Source organism: Poromitra crassiceps, assembly GCF_964638095.1.
Source record: "Poromitra crassiceps genome assembly, chromosome: 17".
Lineage (NCBI taxonomy): Eukaryota > Metazoa > Chordata > Actinopteri > Beryciformes > Melamphaidae > Poromitra > Poromitra crassiceps.
Window position 1 is genome coordinate 23,470,399 of NC_139635.1, and position 17,327 is coordinate 23,487,725.

Genomic DNA, 17,327 nt, shown 5'->3' on the forward strand with positions numbered 1-17,327 from the left:
ATTGATAATGTAGTAAACTGAGCTAAAGCATCAATATGACAGCTTGATGAGGCTTCATGAGCTGAAAGTCAGGTGCAATGAAATGAAAGAAGTGGACTTGGTCAGAAGACTTGGCTATGAGAAGAAGTCCATTCAATGATTTGTTCTCTGTCTTTCTAATCAAATCATGACTTTGGGCCAGGCAGCAAACCAAGGAAGTGATAAAACCTGTATCCCTCGACTGACGCCACTCTGAGACGAAGCACGCACACATACAAACGCGAGACATCTGCATGAGCTGTCTCAACAACACACACACACACACACACACACACACACACACACACACACATACACACACACACACACACACACACACACACAGAGGAGAGCTAGATGTTTGGGCAGCTCTTACAGTGTGACCTGTAGTCTGGGGCTAAAAGCATAGACCGTCTAAAGATATGGACAGAGTCAGCATCACGTCATCCATTGGTTTTTGAAGCCTAGAGCAGTGATACTCAACTGGCGGCCCGCGGGCTGTGTTTATTTTTATTTTTACAGTGCACCTGAACGCAACATGCAAGATACCCGCTGAATAAGTGTCCAAATGTTCATGTCATGTCATGGAATATGGAATATCTTTCAATAATCTATGATTTAGCTGCTAAATTGTCAAATACCGCCGTCTGCTCGCTACCCAGGCACTTATGTATGTACTTAACCTAACTAACTATCCGGTGTGCACAACATTGTCAGACTAAACTCCGGCTGACACCCCAAAAACCTACAACCCGCTACAGAAAAATGTATATTGATTGTTTATTAACGGGCCCCTGGCCTTCTATCATTTCACGAAAGTGGCCCCCGGGCAAAGCAAGTTGAGTATCCCTGGCCTAGAGTATGGGGGTGTGGCCGTCGCCATCTTGGGGTTCTGAAAGCTTGCGTGAGACGGCTTGAGAACAGGGGGTTTCCCAGAGCTGCAGCTCCGCCTGCTATTGGCCCGTGATCGGCAAGCTGCACAATCACTGGACAGGTGACCTGTCAATCACACCCAAAACATCGTCTTTTATCGTCTATTTGACTCTAAACAGGTGAGTTATATCAAAATTCACCCTTCGTACAGTTGTCATGGAAGGTGCAATTAGCTATAGAGCCAGGCTGTAAACATGTTTAATCCTGTTGTAAAGACGGGCATTTTAACATGGGGCTGAACGGAAACAACTCTTTTGTAGTCAGCCTCAAGTGGCCATTCGAGGAACTACAGCTTTTATCACTTCCTTGGCTTGCTGCCTGGCCTAAAGTCATGATTTGATTAGAAAGAAAGAGAACAAATCATCTCCTGACTTCTGACCAAGTCCACTTCTTTCATTTCATTCCACCTTATTATTATTATTCCACCTGATTTAATGTCATTCCACCTGACTTTCAGCTCATGAAGCCACATGAAGCTGTCATATTGATGCTTTAGCTCAGTTTACTACATGATTCTTTCATCACATTATTCTGCTTTAGAGCCAGAGTTTCTTTTGGATGGTCGACAATCATTAGGATAAGGTGTGTGTGTGTGTGTGTGTGTGTGTGTGTGTGTGTGTGTGTGTGTGTGTGTGTGTGTGTGTGTGTGTGTGTGTGTGTGTGTGTGTGTGTGTGCGTGAGTGTGTATGTGCGTGCGTGAGTGTGTATGTGCGTGCGTGCGCGCGTGTGTGTAGGTGTGTGTGTGTGTGTGTGCGTGTGTGCATGCGTGCGTGCGTGTGTATGTGCGTGCGTGTGCGTGCGTGTGCATGTGTGTAGGTGTGTGTGTGTGCGTGCGTGTGCGTGCGAGCGTGCGTGCGCGTGTATGTGCGTGCGTGCTGCGCGCGCGCGTGCGTGTGTATGTGCGTGTGTAGGTGTGTGTGTGTGTGCGTGCGTGCGTGCGTGCGTGCGTGTGCGTGCGTGCGTGCGAGCATGTGTATGTGCGTGTGTGCGTGTGTGTGCGTGCGTGTGTGTGTGTGCTTCATCTCAGAATGGCGCTTCAAATTCGCATCACGATTAACAATGAGACAGTGGTTTTGAACTGCCCTCCGTGGGAAGAATCAACATATAAGAGTCTGTGCAGTCTTGATTAAAAACAGTGTTTTCACTGTCTGCTGTACTGTCCTCTTTTTAGAGCACACCATGTGAAATAACTCCTCTCTGGCTCACATATTTCACATGATTTCATCACATTATTCTGCTTTAGAGTTTTCCTTTGGATGGTCGACAATCATTAGGATAAGATGTTGGTGCTGTTAAATATTTCTCTTTTTAATTATGTGTATGCTGCTTACATATTCCTCTGACTGCAGCCTCATCCTCATCTCTCCTCCTGTGTGTGTCTCTCACAGTGCAGACAGGCAGCCCCCACTCACACATTTGATTGGCTGAGTAGAATCACGTGTGATGATTTACAACACATGCATTGGTCAGCAAGTTTCCTGTGCTGTGTGTGTGTCTGTGTGGGTGCGTGCGTGCGTGCGTGCGTGCGTGCGTGTGTGTGCCTGTGTGTGTGTGCATGTGTGTGTGTTTAAATCCCTGTTATCATTCGTCTCTTTTCCTCATATTTTCATGCTCATTGCTCATGTAAGACACATCAGAGGTTTGTTGTCTTGTCTTGTAATTTAAATCAATAAATGAATATAAAGTATTAACAAACAGTAAACTGTTGAATAATTAACAGTGAAGTAATTAATAAAATAATAAACACAGCAGGTGTATTAGATGAGAAGCTGCTGCTGTATTGAGTCTTGTTGTCTCATCAGATGCCTGTGAGCTCACACTGGAGCCAAACACAGCAGACAGACACCTCCTCCTGTCTGAAGACAACAGAAAGGTGACGTATGTGAGAGAGAAGCAGCCATATCCTGATCACCCAGAGAGATTTAACACCCTGCCTCCTCAGCTGCTGTGTAGAGATGGTCTCACTGATCGCTGCTATTGGGAGGTGGAGAGGGAAGGAAGGGTTTCTATAGGAGTGACTTACAGAGGAATCAGCAGGAGAGTTGGGGGTCTTGACTGTGTGCTTGGACATAATGAAAAGTCCTGGAGTCTGGAGTGCTCTGATGATCATTACTCTGCCGTGCACAATAACAGAAACACAGCCATACCTCTCCCCTCCTCCTCTCGCTCTAACAGAGTCGCAGTGTTTCTCGACTGGCCTGCTGGCTCTCTGTCCTTCTACACAGTTTCCTCTGACACACTGACTCACCTGTACACTTTCCAAACTTCATTCACTGAACCTCTATACCCTGGGTTTCTGTTCTCTGGCCCTGGTACCTCAGTGTCTCTGTGTCGATAGAGTGAGAGAGAAACACACTGTGACAGCTGCTGACATATGCTTCACTCTGTACAGGATCACACACAGCTCTCATATAATAATAACAAGTAATCAATGCTGATAGTGTATTCTAATAGATAAAGGAGTGATGATAATACAGCATGCTTTAAAGTCCTTAGTTTGAGCTGCAGTGTTCTAAGCAGAGCAGATGGTATTAAATGATTAGATTATAGTATTTAAGTCTGTCCATTTTATTTGTAAGAGCTGGAATAGAAGACAAATCTAACCTTTTTAAGTCAGATATGACAGACTGTCCTGACATCCCACATGTTCCCAGGTGACTCTGTAGAGTATTTATTTTTCTGACAACTTTTCCTCCCTACATTTAAACACAAATATCTACTCTCTACTCACATTTTCAAAGCAGCCTCGTTACTTCAGTTTTAAAGCACAACAGACAAAAACATGTTTGTCTCACTCACTCTGTCTCGCGCTCTCCCAGCTTTCCCGCTAGTGCCAAAAACATCCGCGTGCGTCCCCCTTCTGTATCAAGCCAAAGAGGGTGGAAGGAAAGAGTGTGTTGCCCAGAGCTGTGATGCATTATTAGAAACAGCCACTAGAGGCGCCGCCGCCATCTTGGCCTCTAAAACAACAGCAGCAGCACAATGCATTTTGACCGGGAAGGATCATTTAAAGTTGAAACATAAGCTATATGGAATTTGTAGGCGGGATGTTTTTAGCCTACTGGATGCTGTTTTTACCATAGACAGCCTGGCAGGTTTCACTAGTACCCTTAGGGGCCAGAATGGCGGAGGGTGCGGCTGCGTGTTGATGTCTTTGGTTAAGCTAACCAACGTGAACAACACCACTTCCTGTTATAACTTTCAAAGTAAAACACACTTGACGTTTGATTGAATTATATAAACTGCCAAAGTGAAAATAATGTATTTAAATTGACAGGCTAAACCTGTAACATGTCACATCACATCAACGATGCAATGTAATGGGGGAGACGGAGTAGATGTTATTTTAAGGATTTATTTTTAAATTATCGCCTAATTGAACTTTTTTGTGGACAATTATATCAGACACAAATTATTAATCAAAGTAAAGTTTTTTTTATAGGCCTACATCCAGTGTTGGGGAACTAAATAGTTTAACTACATTTTGCAGTAGCTTGCTGGTAGTTCAACTACATTTATATTTGCGTAGTGAGTCAGTCAAATAGCCTAATTAAACTACTATTTGGTCATTTTTGTGTAGTTTAACTACTCAAACTACCAACTATAAATTTATTTGGGCAATAAAATGAAAGGACATTTATTTACAACAACAAAAACATAACTTTGGATGTATTGGGTGTCAACTATTGCAATAGTTGAATTGAGAGGCACATTTTTGCTGGAATTATGCTTTTTTGTAGGTTGTTATATTTTATTTCATATAGCACACATGTAGGCTACATTGTCAATTTAATGTTGTTGTTTTTTTACAAAGTAGTTTGAACTACTTTATAGCTTGTAGTTTCCTAAACTACATTTCTGCCAGGGTAGCTTTGCTGTAGTTTCAACTATGTCCATGGTGAAGTAATTGGTAGCTTCCCTAAGCTATATGCTTTCAAAGTAGCTTCCCCAACACTGCCTTCAAATGTGTTTGGAGGGGATATTCAAATAGTCTCAGAATTATATTAATATGATGTGAGGTTCAGGTAGCCGAGCTTTGCAGAAACATCTTGTCAAAATACTTCTTACTTTTATACTTTGAGTAGGCTACATTTCAGAGCATGTACTTTCTTTTTGGACTTGAGTAAACAAGTTGAATCAGTACTTCTACTTTTACCACTTTTTTTTTTTTTACACACAAGTAACTGTACTTCTACTTAAGTAAAGAATGTGTGTACTTTTCCATCTCTGGCTATTTGTATTGTTGCTGTACTGTTTCTCTTCACTGCATGGGTCTTAATGGAGCCAGCAAAATCTTGACTGTGGCAGAATAGTTGTTAATACTGTATGTTGATTTTGTTCCCGACACTTTGTAACTTTGTTAAGTGAACCACAAATGTAACGCACATTGTTTTCCTCCACAGTTATCTGACATGCTGGCTTAACAAATTGATTGAGTGGATGAAGTGACTACATATGCATAGAAAGATTGAACCAGTGTCTTTTAGCAGGTAATAATAGCATGTGATGTGTAGCCAAAGTGAATGCTTGTAAAGATCAATAAAGTTTTTCATTCCAAGAATCAATCAAGTATTTCTTCTATATTAATTCCAGGAAGTGTACTGCTTGAGAAAATGTGAAATAAATGACATAATAACTGAGACAGGTGTGTAGTGGTAAAAAGCCTACAGAGGGGTGTAAACTATCCAAGGTGAGTATCCACCTTGTTTCCCCTCATTGAGTCATACAGTTGATCTGAAAATAGGTGAGTAAACTGCATCATTTCAAAGTGGTGGGTAAACTACTTGTGTTTACCATCCATTATGCCCCTGGGCCCATATTGACAAAGTATTTTATCTTACCACTAGGGGGACTCCTAAATATCACTAGCTAAAGTTCCTAGCTAAGAGTTTCCTCTAACCTATTCACAAAGCTGCTGAGAGCACCTTTGACTAAGGAACAAGGAGAACTCTTAAGCTAAGAGAAAAGGTGGGGTTGACCCTGTTGATATGGATGATGTCATGCTTCATGAAACTGTGATTGGCGGCTGTAGCTCAGGAGGTAGAGCAGGTCGTACACTAATCGCTTTTGGATAAAAGAGGTCGGTGGTTCGATCCCCGGCTCCTCCAGTCTGCATGTCGAAGTGTCCTTGGGCAAGACACTGAACCCCAAATTGCTCCCGTTGGTGTGCCAGCAACCTGCGTGGTAGCCTGCCACCATCGGTGTGTGAATGGGTGAATGTACCTACTGACTGTAAAGCGCTTTGGATAAAAGCACTATATAAATGCAGGCCATAGGCCAATACCATACCATAGGCCATTTGGCGGTCTTGGGCTGTCTTGGATTTCTGTCATCATAGAAATACTGTAGGAGGCAATAAGGTTATTATAGTTAACTTAAACTAACACCTAAAACTATACCATACCCCCCATATCCTCAGTGCCTACTGCCCAGGTGGGGTCGTAAGAGTCGTAAGGGCCTTTCTCTCTGTGTGGAGTTTGCATGTTCTCCCCGTGCTCCCCCAGGGGGTTCCTCCGTATATAACCCCCCCACCAAAAACATGCAGAAGATCAGATCGTCATCGTCATCCGACCAGTGACGACAACATCCGAAGTTGGTCCCCGGGCGCTGTACGAGAAAGCGACCACTGCTCCTGGCCTGCCCCCGGAGGAAAGGACATGCCTGGATGGGTTAAATGCAGAGGACACTTTTCACCGGCCACCGTCAGCATGAGTGTGTTGTGGCCGCATGCATGTATTGTGGTGTTCGTGTGACAATAAAAGACGGGCTTGTCCCGTTACGAGAGTTTTAAACTAGGTGTGGGGGAATCTTTTTTTAACTGACATCAAAACAAAAACTAGACATTAGAAAAAACTAACTGAAATGATATTGTGTACTTTAGTTTTAGTCTTTGTTAATTTGGTCAAATTTGTCAACAAAACAAGCATGAGGCATTGGTGCATATATGTTTATTGATACGTGATGCCTACATGACTGAGAGTCAACTGCCTTCACAAAGTGTGTTTGTTGTAATAGCCAACTTTAAATCTCAGGCTATTGGGATCACAGGAAGCAGCCTGCATCAAGCCAGCATAGTCTCTGTCCACCTGCTGCAGGAAATCATTTGATCCTTGGTGGATTAATATGAGGCTGTCTATGACTTCCTTCATAGTCTCTGTCCACCTGGAATGGTCCAAGACATACAGAAGCCCTCCTGCCTTGATGGACTTTGTATGAGTGGCAGGTGGAGAGGCTGTGACGGGCAGTACAGGTGTCACTGGCAGATCTGAAAACAAGCAGAAATAACAAATAATAAAGATGAAATATGACTCTATCTAGTATTAAGTAACATTACAGAGCATAAGTAACATTAGAGTTAGGTGAATAGTGGTTCCCAACCTGGAAGTCGCAACCCCCACTAGGGGTCACCAGAGCTCCCCAGTGGGTCACAAACCCTCTTGATTTTAAGTTTTTAATTATTTATTTTTTCGCGTCTCAGCATTTAAATCATTTCCATGCATCTGCTGCAGCTGGGACAATAACTCGAATCCATCTGTGTGTGTGTGTGTGTGTGTGTGTGTGTGTGTGTGTGTGTGTGTGTGTGTGTGTGTCTGTGTCTGTGTGTGTGTGTGGGTGTGTGTGTGTGTGTGTGTGTGTGTGTGTGTGTGTGTGTGTGTGTGTGTGTGTGTGTGTGTGTGTGTGTGTGTGTGTGTGTGTGTGTGTGTGTGTGTGTGTGTGTGTGTGTGTGACAGAGAGAGAGAGAGAGAATGAATGAATGAGAACGATGAAAGGTGACATAAATGACACCTGACATCCCATCATTGTCTCCAGAAACACAGGCTCAGAACTGTCATTAAAGCTGCTGGACTATAAATGTATGTATGATAGTGACATTTAGAGACAATCACTATACAGACACAATAGACTGCATTTATATGGTAAATAGACTGCATATAGCGCTTTTATCCAAAGTGCTTTACAATGTGCCTACATTCACCCATTCACACACCGAATGCGGCAAACTGCCACGCAGGGTGCTGGCACAGCCATCGGGAGCAATTCAGGGTCAGTGTCTTGCCCAAGGACACTTCGACATGCGGACTGGAGGAGCCGGGGATCCAACCACCAACCTTCTGATTAGTGGACGACCCGCTCTACCTCCTGAGCCACAGAGTCGCCCCATGAACAAACTGTAAGGGGAAAATTGTCTGATACTTCCTGCAGGTACTCTTATGTGGTGGGTGGGGGCTGGTGGGCGTCGCCAGTGATATACAATGGTAATATATGGGACCTCTAAGAAAAAGGTTGGGAACCACTGTGCATATTTAATACAGTAAGCAATATCGCATAGGACCCAATAATGCAATAATTTCCTGACATTTTTCTATTGGGTTACAGCACATGTGTAGAAACTCAGGGACATGTAACTACATTCTACATTCAAACTAATCAATCCTAGCACAAGACACACACCCTATGCTGCCTCCCATTGGCTTGCCCTGATATTCCTACCCTAACTTTAACCAATCCTAGCGCTTGAATGCTACGCAGGGTGGGTCTTGCCATGAAAATAGGTAGTGACTGCATGATCCATAAACACAACCATGTGACAGCGTCACCATGGACAAACCTCACAATGACTCATCACCATGGCCATATTTAAGTAAGTACATGACATTGAGATTTTTGCTGGCATGTGACTTTTTTGTAGGCTATTATATTTTATTTCATATATCACACATGTAGGTACATTGTCAATTTAATGCTTTTTTCTTTTTTTACAAAGTAGTTTGAACTACTTTTTCTGCATAGCTTGTAGTTTCCTAAACTACATTTCTACCAGGGTAGCTTCGCTGTAGTTCAAACTACTTCCATGGTGAAGTTGTTGTTGGTATAGCTTCCAAAGCTATATGCTTTCCAAGTAGCTTCCCCAACACTGCCCATGACATCATCTCCGTGACATCACAATTGCTCGAGTGACATCACTGATGACATCATCCCCAATGACATCACAATTGCACTGTGCGTAAGTGATTTGTGGGATAACATGGTGGTTGAGGGGAAAAGGCTTTCGCACACCTACGCGACAGGTGCGTCGGAGAAGGGCAAAACCCGACACAGTGAGAAAGAAGTAACTCCCGCACACTGTCTCCAAATGCAAATAAAAGTTTAATAGAAGAATAACGTTTCGGTCATCACGACCTTCATCAGATTCATTTTACAGGGAAGAAGGAGGGACCCAGTTAAATAGGCTGGCAAACAAATATGTGGACCAATTGGGTCGCAGCATTGTATCCTGACATCATAATTGATGATAATTACCAGATGGAGAATGGCAGGTGTAAGCCAGAAGACTGAAAATATATGAGAGAATACACCATACACCCTGTATAATAGGCCATACACCCTGGCTTATTTATAATACAATATATACAGGTGATGGCCAAAATTACACAAAATATAAGAAAAACAACATCATAACAGGAAAAGGGTCGAGCCCTTTATTACGTGGAAGACAGAATACTTGAACATGGGATTCTGGTGGCCACTAGGGAAGAAAAAACATCCTAGATTCTGTCCCTATAAAAGAAGAAAGACAAGTGTTAAAACATATACAGAGGATATTATGGTAGCAAAAATAAAATGGTTGCTACAAAAAAGTCTTAAAAATGTACACACAGATAATTACAACATAACTTGTAAGATAAATTCGTCATTTAAGCCCTTTGGTGACAAAGTCTGTAGAGTGAAAATCCAAAAAGCTTCTCGTTTTTTCAAAAGGGCGTCATGGTCGCCCCCTCTAGGGGGTAGGCTGACCTGTTCTATGCCACAGAAGCGTAAGGTTGAGATATCATGTTTGGCATCATTAAAATGCACTGCGACTGGATAATTCCGGTCGTTCCTGCGTATGGAGCTTTTATGTTCACTTATACGCATCTTTAATTTTCTGGTGGTTTTGCCCACATAGACAAGACCACAGGGACAACATGGTGCCATGTGAAGTGTTGCCAGTAGCCTAACTAACGCAACGCTTTTAAACAAATTTTTACGAAGGCATCAGAAGTTTGGTTGCTACAAAGTTGCCACTGCCACAATGGCTAATTTATCATCGTCTTCTGGTCTGTCCAGCTCGGCATGTGCACAGTATGTTCAGGAGGTGGTGTCACATAACTGTGTGCTCATATTCTCCAAGACCACCAAGAGTGTGTTCAATGAGATGGCTGCAACCTATAGTGATTGAACTGGAAATGCATCGGGGGCGGCTCTGACACCAAGCAGCTAGCAGGCCAAGCTGCTGCCCATCGAGGTGCCAGGGACGAGAAGTCGCGATCGGGATGAGCGACTTTTGAGCCCCCGTAGCGGAGGAGGGGCGAAGTGAGTGGTGAGAGGTTTGGAACCTGACCATAGATTGTAAGTACAGAGGGGCTGTCAGGTGGACTGCCCTGTTGGCCAGAACCAGTGTCTTGCGTGCCGAGATGGGAAGCCAGTGAAGGTGCCAGAAGAGGGGAGTGACATGAGAGAATTTAGGTTGGTTGAACACCAGACGGGCTGCAGCGTTCTGAATGAGCTGAAGTGAGCTGATGTCAGAGGCAGGAAGGCCGGCCAGAAGCACGTAAATACATAAATCACTGATGATGTCACTGTTTAATCACTGATGTCACACAGTGTCTGTCACTAATCACTAATGCACAGACTGAGCCATTATGAAATGTCACACTTTGTTGTTGTAATACCAATACATGGTGGGAGCATCTAGTGTGCAGAGTGTAATTTGCTATTTTCAGTTACACTTTAGTCCTGCACCTAGTTTCAATGCTTGGATGTGCATGCTTTTTTTTTACTTTTACAATGTTAATAATGGAGTTATTGAGATAACTGAAGTTCAGAAACATGAGACCACACCATTGTCACTCATCACCACGTAAACGTAATCACCTGTACCTCCTCCAATCCATTCACCTGGGCTCAATCAACCCAATCTACTGTAGCCTATATATAAGACAGGCAGCCCCCACTCACACATTTGATTGGCTGAGTAGAATCACGTGTGATGATTTACAACATATGCATTGGTCAGCAAGTTTCCTGTGCTGTGTGTGTGTGTGTCTGTGTGTGTGTGTGTGTGTGTGTGTGTGTGCGTGTGTGTGTGTGTGTGCGTGCATGCGTGCGTGGGTGTGCCTGTGTGTGTGTGTTTAAATCCCTGTTATCATTCGTCTCTTTTCATCATATTTTCATGCTCATTGCTCATGTAAGACACATCAGAGGTTTGTTGTCTTGTCTTGTAATTTAAATCAATAAATGAATATAAAGTATTAACAAACAGTAAACTGTTGAATAATTAACAGTGACATCATTAATAAAATAATAAACACAGCAGGTGTATTAGATGAGAAGCTGCTGCTGTATTGAGTCTTGTTGTCTCACCAGATGCCTGTGAGCTCACACTGGACCCAAACACAGCAAGCAGAGAGCTCCTCCTGTCTGAAGACAACAGAAAGGTGACGTGTGTGAGAGAGAAGCAGCCATATCCTGATCACCCAGAGAGATTTAACACCGTGCCTCAGCTGCTGTGTAGAGATGGTCTCACTGATCGCTGTTATTGGGAGGTGGAGAGGAAAGGAGGGGTTTCTATAGGAGTGACTTACAGAGGAATCAGCAGGAGAGGAGTGGGTCCTGACTGTGTGCTTGGATATAATGAAAAGTCCTGGTGTCTGTTCTGCTCTGATGATCTTTACTTTGCCCAGCACAATAACAGAGTCACAGGCATACCTCTCTCCTCCTCTCGCTCTAACAGAGTCGCAGTGTTTCTCGACTGGCCTGCTGGCTCTCTGTCCTTCTACACAGTTTCCTCTGACACACTGACTCACCTGTACACTTTCCAAACTTCATTCACAGAACCTCTGTACCCTGGGTTTGGGTTATATGACCCTGGTACCTCAGTGTCTCTGTGTCAAATAGAGTGAGAGTGAAACACACTGTGACAGCTGCTGACATGATGCTTCACTCTGTACAGGATCACACACAGCTCTCATATAATAATGTCAAGTAATCAATGCTGATAATGTATTCTAATAGATAAAGGAGTGATGATAATACAGTACATGCTTTAAAGTCCTTAGTTTGAGCTGCAGTGTTCTAAGCAGAGCAGATGGTATTAAATGATTAGATTATAGTATTTAAGTCTGTCCATTTTATTTGTAAGAGCTGGAATAGAAGACAAATCTAATCTTTTTAAGTCAGGTGTGACAGACTGTCCTGACATCCCACATGTTCCCAGGTGACTGTAGAGTATTTATTTTTCTGACAACGTTTGACTTTTCCTCCCTACATTTAAACACAAATATCTACTCTCTACTCACATTTTCAAAGCAGGCTCGTTACTTCAGTTTTACAGCACAACAGACAAAAACATGTAACGTTTGTTCACTCACTCTGTCTCGCGCTCTCCCAGCTTTCCCGCTAGTGCCAAAAACATCCGCGTGCGTCCCCCTTCTGTATCAAGCCAAAGAGGGTGGAAGGAAAGAGTGTGTTGCACAGGGGTGATACATTATTAGAAACAGCCACTAGAGGCGCCGCCGCCATCTTGGCCCCTAAAACAACAGCAGCAGCACAATGCATTTGGACGGGGAAGGAGAATTTAAAGTTGAAAAATAAGCTATATGGCATTTGTAGGCGCCATGTTTTTAGCCTACTGGATGCTGTTTTTACCATAGACAGCCAGGCAGGTTTCACTAGTCTCCTTAGGGGCCAAAATGGCGGAGGCTGCTGCTGCGTGCTGATGTCATGTTCTTTGTTTAAGCTATAACCAACGTGAACAACACCACTTCCTGTTATGACTTTCAAAGTAAAACACATTTGACGTTTGATTGAATTATATAAACTGCCAAAGTGAAAATAATGTATTTAAAGTGACAGGCTAAACCTGTAACATGTCACATCATCATCATCATCAACGATGCAATGTAATGAGGGAGACGGAGTAGCCTAGATGTTATTTTAAGGATTTATTTTTAAATTATCGCCTAATTGAACTTTTTTGTGGACAATTATATCAGACACAAATTATTAATCAAAGTAAAGTTTTTTTTATAGGCCTACATCCAGTGTTGGGGAACTAAATAGTTTAACTACATTTTGCAGTAGCTTGCTGGTAGTTCAACTACATTTATATTTGCGTAGTGAGTCAGTCAAATAGCCTAATTAAACTACTTTTTGGTCATTTTTGTGTAGTTTAACTACTCAAACTACCAACTATAAATTTGGGCAATAAAATGAAAGGAATGTATAGCCTATAGGCTACATTTATTTTATTTTACCATTACTGATGAACCAGAACCCCCTTTGACAGGACTGCCCCTTTTTCTTTCGTCCTGATCGCTTTGAAGGCACCTAGACCGTGAAGTCAGCCAGGATCCTAACGTTACTGTATTTCTTGACAAGATACACACCCCGAGCCTACACTGCCTCTGATTGGCTTGCCCTGAGATTCTTACCCTATAACCTTAACTGATCCTAGTCAAGTCTTTATTGTTTGTCTGATAAAACAAAACCCAGAAGAACCCACATTTGTTTACAAGAACAAAAACATAACTTTGGATGTATTGGGTGTCGACTATTGCAATAGTTGAATTAAGAGGCACATTTTTGCTGGAATTATGCTTTTTTGTAGGTTGTTATATTTTATTGCATATAGCACACATGTAGGCTACATTGTCAATTTAATGTTGTTTTTTTACAAAGTAGTTTGAACTACTTTATAGCTTGTAGTTTCCTAAACTACATTTCTGCCAGGGTATAGCTTTGCTGTAGTTTCAACTATGTCCATGGTGAAGTTGTTGGTATAGCTTCCTAAGCTGCTTTCAAAGTAGCTTCCCCAACACTGCCTACATCTTCAAATGTGTTTGGATGGGATATTCAAATAGTCTCAGAATTATATTAATATGATGACTACCTGTTCAGGTAGCCAAGCTTTGCAGAAACAGCTTGTCAAAATACTTCTTAGTTTTATACTTTGAGTAGGCTACATTTCAGAGCCTGTAGGTTACTTTCTTTTTGTCTTCTTTCTTTTTGTACTTGAGTAAACAAGTTGAATCAGTACTTTTTTTACACACAAGTAACTGTACTTCTACTTAAGGAATGTGTGTACTTTTCCATCGCTGGCTATTTGTATTGTTGCTGTGCTGTTTCTCTTCACTGCATGGGTCTTAATGAAGCCAGCAAAACGTCTTGACTGTGGTGTAATCGTTGTTAATATGTTGATTTTGTTCCTTTGTAACTTTGTTAAGAAAAGTGAACCACAAATGTACCGCACATCGTTTTCCTCCACAGTATCTGACATGCTGGTTTAACAAATTGATTACGTGACTACTGTTAATGCATAGAAAGATTGAACCAGTGTCTTTTAGCAGGTAATAATAGCATGTGATGTGTAGCCAAAGTGAATGTTTGTAAAGATCAATACAGTTTTTCATTCCAAGAATCAATCAAGTATTTCTTCTATATTAATTCCAGGAAGTGTACTGCTTGAGAAAATGTGAAATAAATGACATTATAACTGAGACAGGTGTGTAGTGGTAAAAAGCCTACAGAGGTGGGTAAACTATCCAAGGTGAGTATCCACCTTGTTTCCCCTCATTGAGTTATACATTTGATCTGAAAATAGGTGAGTAAACTGCATCATTTCAAAGTGGTGGGTAAACTACTTGTGTTTACCATCCATTATGCCCCTGGGTCCATATTGACAAAGTATTTTATCTTACCACTAGGGGGACTCCTAAATATAATTAAAAGTTCCTAGCTAAGAGTTTCCTCTAACCTATTCACAAAGCTGCTGAGAGCACCTTTGACTAAGGAACAAGGAGAACTCTTAAGCTAAGAGAAAAGGCGGGGTTGACCCTGTTGATATGGATGATGTCATGCTTCATGAAACTGTGATTGGCGGCTGTAGCTCAGGAGGTAGAGCAGGTCGTCCACTAATCGCTTTGGATAAAAGAGGTCGGTGGTTCGATTCCCGGCTCCTCCAGTCTGCATGTCGAAGTGTCCTTGGGCAAGACACTGAACCCCAAATTGCTCCCGTTGGTGTGCCAGCAACCTGCGTGGTAGCCTGCCACCATCGGTGTGTGAATGGGTGAATTTACCTACTGACTGTAAAGCGCTTTGGATAAAAGCGCTATATAAATGCAGGCCATAGGCCAATACCACACCATATGCAATACCATAGGCCATTTGGCGGTCTTGGGCTGTCTTGGATTTCTGTCATCATAGAAATACTGTAGGAGGCAATAAGGTTATTATAGTTAACTTAAACTAACACCTAAAACTAGGTGTGGGGGAATCTTTTTTTAACTGACATCAAAACAAAAACTAGACATTAGAAAAAACTAACTGAAATGATATTGTGTACTTTAGTTTTAGTCTTTGTTAATTTGGTCAAATTTGTCAACAAAACAAGCATGAGGCATTGGTGCATATATGTTTATTGAGACTGTGATGTCTACATGACTGAGAGTCAACTGCCTTCACAAAGTGTGTTTGTTGTAATAGCCAACTTTAAATCTCAGGCTATTGGGATCACAGGAAGCAGCCTGCATCAAGCCAGCATATCTCTGTCCACCTGCTGCAGGAAATCATTTGATCCTTGGTGGATTAATAAGAGGCTGTCTATGACTTCCTTCATAGTCTCTGTCCACCTGGAATGGTCCAAGACATACAGAAGTCCTCCTGTCTTGATGGACTTTGTACGAGTGGCAGGTGGAGAGGCTGTGACGGGCAGTCCAGGTGTCACTAGCAGATCTGAAAACAAGCAGAAATAACAAATAATAAAGATTAAATATGACTCTATCTAGTATAAGTAACATTACAGAGCAGAAGTAACATTACAGAGTTAGGTGAATACCCCAGTGGTTCCCAACCTGGAAGTCGCAACCCCCACTAGGGGTCACCAGAGCTCCCCAGTGGATCACCAAACCCTCTTGATTTTAAGTTTTTAATTATTTATTTTTTCATGTCTCAGCATTTAAATCATTTCCGTGCATCTGCTGCAGCTCGGACAATAACTCAAATCCATCTGTGTGTGTGTGTGTGTGTGTGTGTGTGTGTGTGTGTGTGTGTGTGTGTGTGTGTGTGTGTGTGTGTGTGTGTGTGTGTGTGTGTGTGTGTCTGTCTGTCTGTCTGTCTGTCTGTCTGTCTGTGTCTGTCTGTCTGTCTGTCTGTCTGTCTGTCTGTCTATCTCTCTGTCTGTCTGTCTCTCTATTTTCTGTCTTTCTGTCACGTTGCTCTCAAATAACCCTAACCGTATAGAACGTACATCAGTTTGATACTACTGACAATGAATGTATACAGTTACCTCAGAAAATATGGATGTCAGCCTAAGCATAAAAAGGTGGGTAAATTTAGTCTAAAAACATCCAAATTGTTGTGTGTGTGTGTGTGTGTGTGTGTGTGTGTGTGTGTGTGTGTGTGTGTGTGTGTGTGTGTGTGTGTGTGTGTGTGAGTGTGAGAGAGAGAGAGAGAGAGAGGTTTGGAAGTGTTTGTGTGTGTGTGTGTGTGTGTGTGTGTGTGTGTGTGTGTGTGTGTGTGTGTGTGGCATAAATCACACCTGACATCCCATCATTGTCTCCAGAAACACAGGCTCAGAACTGTCATTAAAATCTGTTGGACTATAAATGTATGTATGATAGTGACATTCAGAGACAATCACTATACAGACAGAATGGACTGCATTTATATGGTAAATAGACTGCATATAGCGCTTTTATCCAAAGCGCTTTACAATGTGCCTACATTCACCCATTCACACACAGAAGGCGGCAAGCTGCCACGCAGGGTGCTGGCACAGCCATCGGGAGCAATTCGGGGTTGTGTCTTGTCCAAGGACACTTCGACATGCGGACTGGAGGAGCCGGGGATCGAACCACCAACCTTCTGATTAGTGGACGACCCGCTCTACCTCCTGAGCCACAGTTGCCTCATGAACAAACTGTAAGGGGAAAATTGTCTGATACTTCCTGCAGGTACTCTCTTTTTTGTATGTGGTGGGCTGGTGGGCATCGCCAGTAATATACAATGGTCATATATGGGACCCCTAAGAAAAAGGTTGGGAACCACTGTGCATATTTAATACAGTAAGCAATATCGCATAGGAACCAATAATGCAATAATTTCCTGCCATTTTTCTATTGGGTTACAGCACATGTGTAGAAACTCAGGGACATGTAACTACATTCTACATTCAAACTAATCAATCCTAGCACAAGACACACACCCTATGCTGCCTCTGATTGGCTTGCCTTGAGATTCTTACCCTAACTTTAACCAATCCTAGCGCTTGAATGCTACGCAGGGTGGGTCTTAGGTAGTGACTGCGTGATCCATAAACATGACCACATGTGACAGCG

The 17,327-nt window shown here is 42.5% G+C and overlaps 2 protein-coding genes across 4 annotated transcripts in view; both read left to right on the top strand.

Moving 5' to 3' along the window:
• Positions 1–14,321, top strand: part of LOC310791951 (protein NLRC3-like) — a 29,894-nt gene extending 15,573 nt beyond the window's left edge. For 2 of the 3 annotated variants that reach the window (XM_083653633.1, XM_083653634.1), the window contains one exon: positions 2,754–5,466. In XM_083653633.1, coding sequence (XP_083509759.1) covers positions 2,754–3,289 — 536 coding nt within the window. In that variant the 3' untranslated portion in view covers positions 3,290–5,466. Of the gene's footprint in view, positions 1–2,753; positions 5,467–13,890 lie in introns of those variants that run through there. The other variant, XR_014553471.1, reaches the window with a different exon arrangement.
• The window catches only part of LOC310792268 (uncharacterized protein), a gene marked incomplete at both ends in the record, with an annotated part of 98,776 nt that overhangs the window by 46,266 nt on the left and 35,183 nt on the right, over positions 1–17,327 (top strand). The window lies entirely within an intron of this gene.